The sequence below is a fragment of the Athene noctua genome, chromosome 1, assembly GCF_965140245.1.
Source record: "Athene noctua chromosome 1, bAthNoc1.hap1.1, whole genome shotgun sequence".
Classification (NCBI taxonomy): Eukaryota; Metazoa; Chordata; class Aves; order Strigiformes; family Strigidae; genus Athene; species Athene noctua.
In genome coordinates this window covers 265272909-265278374 of record NC_134037.1, presented here as the reverse complement: position 1 = coordinate 265278374, position 5466 = coordinate 265272909, and the positions used below count along the sequence as shown (strand labels likewise).

Below are 5466 nucleotides of genomic sequence, written 5' to 3'. Positions count from 1 at the left end.
ATTCCTCTCCATTTCTTACAGCTGAGAAGGGCTCTTCCTGGGTCTGAAAGGCTTTGGGCCAACGCTGTTCCGTAGGGAAATGAAAAGGAAATTAAGAGCCCCACAGCAATAAGGAGAGCTTGCCACGTGGGTTGGAAAGATCTCCAGCGCCTGCGGCTGCCAGGACACGAGGCATTTTCTGGTGGGAGAACGATTATCAGGCCGGCTGGCAGAAAATGGGGGGGGTTTCTGGCACACAAGCCCCCCTCAGGATTTGTCCTGCGTCCTGCAAACACCCAGATACTCAGGAGTGTGGACCCCCCGGCAGCAAGGACTGCCCAAGCCCTGACGAGGCACCGGGGTCCAGACCCCGGGGCTGGCATCGACCCCCCCGGGGCACGGGCAGCCCCCAGACCCGGGGGTATCCGTGTGTCCCCCCTGCCCGTCCCAGTGGGCGCTGCGGGGATCTGGCCTCTCTCTGGCAGCAGGTGTTAAATTGGGAATTACTGCAATATTTCAGAAACAAATCCACAAATCCTGAGCAAACGTATCGCAGGGACTTGGGCAGGACCGAGTGTGGCGGCCGGTACTAACGGTGCAAGTGGCATCCAAAAACTCGCCGGGTGTTTCCCAGGTGGGTAAAATCCGCAGCTCCGGCCGCGGGGGCCCAGCTCACAGCGGGCAGGGCAGGGCAGGGCGGTTTGGCAGAGGGAGACGATCCACACTTACCTCTGGCTGCTAAAAATCAGACGGGCCTCTCTTTTCTGTCTGCCTGTATCGGTTACGTGTTGTGTCTGAGCCTGAGGCACCAGGGCACAGAAACAAAACAAGAAGTCACTGAATGATGAACATTTCGCTGCAGGCCAAGTTATATGGAATTCATACTCCGTTGTTTCATCAGAAAAAGTACAATTACTTTCAATCATTTTGATTTGGTCCCAGGATGGAGAAAAATCATTAATTCCTACAGTCCTGTGTGTTCAGACCTTTTTTTCTGCTGCACTGATGGATCTTCAACACACTGGTTGCGGGCAAAGCATTTTCAGATCATCTTTTAATTCATTTTGTGCATCCTTTGAACAGATGGAGCTATTGTTTCAGGGGTTTTGGTTTTTTTTTTCCATCCTCACGTACTTTAAAGATTATTTTGCAATAACAGTGTGTTATAAATGATGCAACTGCGGCATTTCCAGTTTCCCGGCTGACACCAGCTCGGACTAGCCATCCTGTCTGGGCAGAGATCTCCGCATCCTTCTCTGCTTTGCAGCCCCACTGAGGCAGCTCCGCGCCCGCAGCTCCCCCCTGGGTCCATCACCCACCCCGGGCTGGCGGCGGGCGGGCAGAGGAACCTCTCCCCCAGGGGCACAGCACAGAGGCTGCTCTGGGAGGTTCCACCCGTCTGACAAGGCCATTTCCACCCCGTGGGGGATAACACGCTCCGGCCGTGGGAGACGCTTCCCTGCCCGGGCTGTGCCTGGCTCCTCAGGGCCTCGCCGTGGCAGCCGGTGCCCAGGCAGGGATGCAGTAAAAACACCTGCAGTGCAAATGATGGAAAAGCAGGAAATACCGCCACTCACCTGGGAGTGTTAACTGCTGTTAATCTTTAATGCATTAGCAATTTAAACTTCTACAGGCCGAGGGGCTGATGTTCCTTCCCAGCTTCAGCAGGGGAAGGATTAATATCATCGGCCCTGGGCAGCACAGGCAGGGTTCGCTGCACTGGTCAGGGCTGAGGTTCCTCGTTCCTCTTTGGGGCTGGCCCGTGGTGAGTCATTTTGTATTGAACACTGGTGTTTGGGGCTTTCTGGTTTGAAAGGAATGGAAGGAAGTGAAGCAGCGTGTGAGAGAAATGTATTTCCATCTCACTGAGAAGCGGAGGTGTAAGGTCTGGCTGAACCGCTTTGGAAACTGGACGCAGTCGGGCATCGGCTGGCGCTGGTGCCTGGGAATGCTCCCGGGCTGATTTAATTTACAGTGATAGACCTAGCCTATCTTGACTCACTTCTGTTGAATTACGTGGTTTTGAAAGTGGAAGAGGCAATTGGATAAATATTTGCGATGAGCTGAAGATCTTTTCTATACTGACTGATGTTTTCAGTGGGCTTTTGGCTCACAGAGGACAAGCAAAGGAAAGGCTTCGAAATGCAAACACGGCTTGTGCTTAGACACCTGCAGTCTGCCATAAAAATAAACCAGGCTGCGGGCAGCTCTGAAGAGCAAAGGTTTATCTTTGGTCCAAATCAAACGAATTTTCTTACATCCCAACCCCGGCCCAGGCTTTTTCTAGGGTATGACAGAGCATACACGGGGGATGGGGGGCTACAAACAGGGGCAGAACGGGGGAAGCAGTCGGGCAGGGTCCCTTTTCTCATGGCAGAGGACTCTGCAGGCTTGGCTTGTCCTTGTTATTCAAATCTGCAGAAATTCCCCCAGGCTGGTCAGTCCTTCCCGGCTGCCCCGGCGCCTTGAGACCTGGGCAGAGAGGAGGGTGAGCTCCGAGCGCAGCGTCCGGTGTCGGCGGAGATCAGTGCCCGGCTCCGCGCTCGGGGTGACTCCCCAGGGTGTTGCTGTGGCCCGGCCGCCCTAATAGTGCTCGTTGCCTCGCGTTTGGGCCAGCATCTCTTTGTCCAAAGATCGCGCTGTGCAGCCCACCGTGTCTTTGTCCCTCTTGACGGAGGAGAGGAAAAGGAACAAGGGGAAAGCAGGGAACTGCCGGGTACGCCTGTTGCTCCAGGTCATTCAGAAAGTCTGGGCCTGGGCTGGGGTCCAGCCTGGCTCTCCCCTTCCCCCCTTTGGCGTTTGCCAGTGTTTGGGTCTCTGAATTCCCAGTGGGATGGGGAAGAGGCACAAAAAGCACTTTGCGGTGTTTGCAAGCAGGTGAACGTGTTTATACAGGTGGAAATACAGGGAGTAGCACGTCCCGGAGAAGTTCAGGGGGGGTCACAGCCTTCAGGGGTGGCAGCTGAATGTCAGCCGCGTCCAAGACGCTTACCAGTGCTGGTACTGGCACGGTTTTTATTTCCATCATACTGGTTTGTACAGGGAGCTCTCAGAAATGAACTGGCCGCTGATCAGTTGAAAAGGACACTGCAGAGAGGCTGGGGCTGGGCTCTGCTCCCAGGGGATCAGGGACAGGACAAGAGGGAACGGCTGGAAACTGCCCCAGGGGAGGCTCAGGCTGGGCAGGAGGAGAAAATGTTTCCCAGCAAGAGTGGTCCGAGAGTGGAAGAGGCTGCCCAGGGAGGGGGGAGTCCCCATCCCTGGGGGGGTTTCAGGGCCGTTGGGATGAGCTGTGGGGGATGTGGGGTAGGGGAGAACTTTGTAGAGTCGGGCTGAGGGTTGGACTCGATGATCCCGAGGGGCTTTTCCAGCCTGAAGGGTTCGGGGATTCTGTGATTCTATGATCTGAACAGAGCCAGACATTGTATTATTTCACCTCCCTGAAGAAACGCCCTGTCCCAACAAAGACAGGCGGCTCTCTGGGTGCACGCAGACATAAAGCCGGCCAACAGCGACACGGCAGGTATTTAGGACTTTTACAAGCCTCACTGTGACAGTGGATAAAGCGGAGCTAGAAGAGGACGTGGCCTGTTTCGCGTGGTGCAAATGGAGGGAGAGTGATGTTTTCCTTACAGAGGCAGTTTGTAGGGTTGCTGGAGAAGAGCGGTAGATTCCTTTGTACAGCAAACCAGAGCAAGTGAACCCCTTGGCGTCAGAACAGGCTCGGGTTGAAGGCAGCGGCCAGCGGGACGCTGCCTGCGCCCATTTGCACACACTGCAGGTGGTCATGGGCTGACGCCAGGCTCACCAGGCGTTATTTATCCCTTCTCTCGCACAGAGCAGAGCCAGGCTGACACCAGGCTCTGAAGCACCATGTATGAGCTCAACGAAAGCAGCTTCGATCCCATCACCTTCGTCCTGACGGGCATCCCGGGCCTGGAGGAGTCTCACATCTGGATCTCCGTCCCCTTCTGCCTGATGTACGTCACCGCGGTCTTTGCCAACTCTGTCCTCCTCTTCGTCATCATCACGGACAGGAGCCTCCACGAGCCCATGTACCTCTTCCTCGCCATGCTGGCTGTTTCCGACCTCATGCTTTCGACCACGACGGTGCCCAAAATGCTGGCCATCTTCTGGTTCAGTGCCAGGGAAATTTCCTTTGATGCCTGCATTACACAGATGTTCTTCACCCATTTCAGCTTCATCGTGGAATCCTCCGTTCTGCTGGCCATGGCTTTCGACCGGTACGTGGCCGTCTGCGACCCGCTGCGCTACTCTTCCACCTTGACGCCCCCGGTCATCGGGAAGATAGCCGTCACGGCTGTGGTCCGGGGGTTCTGCATCATGTTCCCCCCCATCTTCCTCCTGAAGCGGCTGCCGTACTGCGGGCACAACGTCATGCCCCACACCTACTGCGAGCACATGGGCATCGCCCGCCTGGCCTGCGCCGACATAAAAGCCAACGTCTGGTACGGGCTGACAACGGCTCTCCTCTCCTCCGGCCTGGACGTCGTGCTCATTGCTGTCTCCTATGCTCTGATCCTCAGGACGGTCTTTCGCCTTCCGTCCCCGGAGGCTCGTCTCAAAACCCTGAGTACCTGCGGCTCCCACCTCTGTGTCATCCTCATGTTCTACGTGCCTGCCTTTTTCTCCTTTCTCACACATCGGTTCGGCCACCACATCCCAAGTCACGTTCACATCCTCCTGGCCAACCTCTACGTCGTAGTCCCGCCGATGCTCAACCCCATCGTCTACGGGGTGAGGACGAGACAGATCCGGGAGCGGGTTGCCCGCCTCTTCTGCCCCTGCCCCGGGTGGGGCAGGCGGTGCTGAGCGCTGTCGGAGGGAAGGGGCACAAGGGACGTGGGAGGCAGCACCAAGCGCTGCAGCACTTCTCACCCTGGAGGAACAGGTTTACTCAAGAGGTTTGAGAGAAGCTGAGGGCGGTGGGATTTCTGGAAATGTGGGTTTGGGTCATCCAGGCCCTTCACTGCTAATGGTTTCTCCTAGAGATGCTTCCCCTGAATGGTCTCCCTAGCAGAGACTGGGCGAGTTCAGCTGAGGGGCATCAAGGCTCCTACCTCTCCTGATTTACCGTCACCTCCAGCTGCTGATTTTGTTTGCTGTCCTACAGCTTTGTATCTGTTTGTTCCTTCACCCGCTCTCTCAGTGCCTGGACAGTGAACACCCCATCAGTCATCCGACCAGAGCCCGGTACACGACCCACGGCCGGCTGGGCAGGGGCTGCTCACACGGCGCAGGTGATGGCCCATCCTCCTGCCTGCATGGGTACCGCTGCGCTGCGGAGGGACCCGGCACCTCCTGAAGGTCTGGGAAAGGCTTTATTGTCCTGTGCTGAAGGGAAACCGTGATGTCCAAAACTGAATTCAAGTGGAGTGCAAAGGGACAAGTAACCAAGGCCCCAGCGCCAGGCCCCTGCACCCGCTTTCGTGGTGGGTTTCTGATGAATCCCTGTAATGTGGAGGA

At 56.4% G+C, this 5466-nt stretch overlaps 1 protein-coding gene across 1 annotated transcript; it reads left to right on the top strand.

The window, feature by feature from the left end:
* Positions 1-3852: 3852 nt before the first annotated feature.
* LOC141958849 (olfactory receptor 52B2-like) lies at positions 3853-4812 on the top strand. Its single transcript, XM_074901808.1, has one exon. It carries the CDS (start codon positions 3853-3855, stop codon positions 4810-4812), a length of 960 nt encoding a protein of 319 aa, XP_074757909.1.
* Positions 4813-5466: the final 654 nt, after the last annotated feature.

What these genes read in the sequence shown, in the direction of transcription:
- LOC141958849 (XM_074901808.1), top strand. Translation starts at nt 3,853, where the DNA reads ATGTATGAGCTCAACGAAAGCAGCTTCGATCCCATCACCTTCGTCCTG.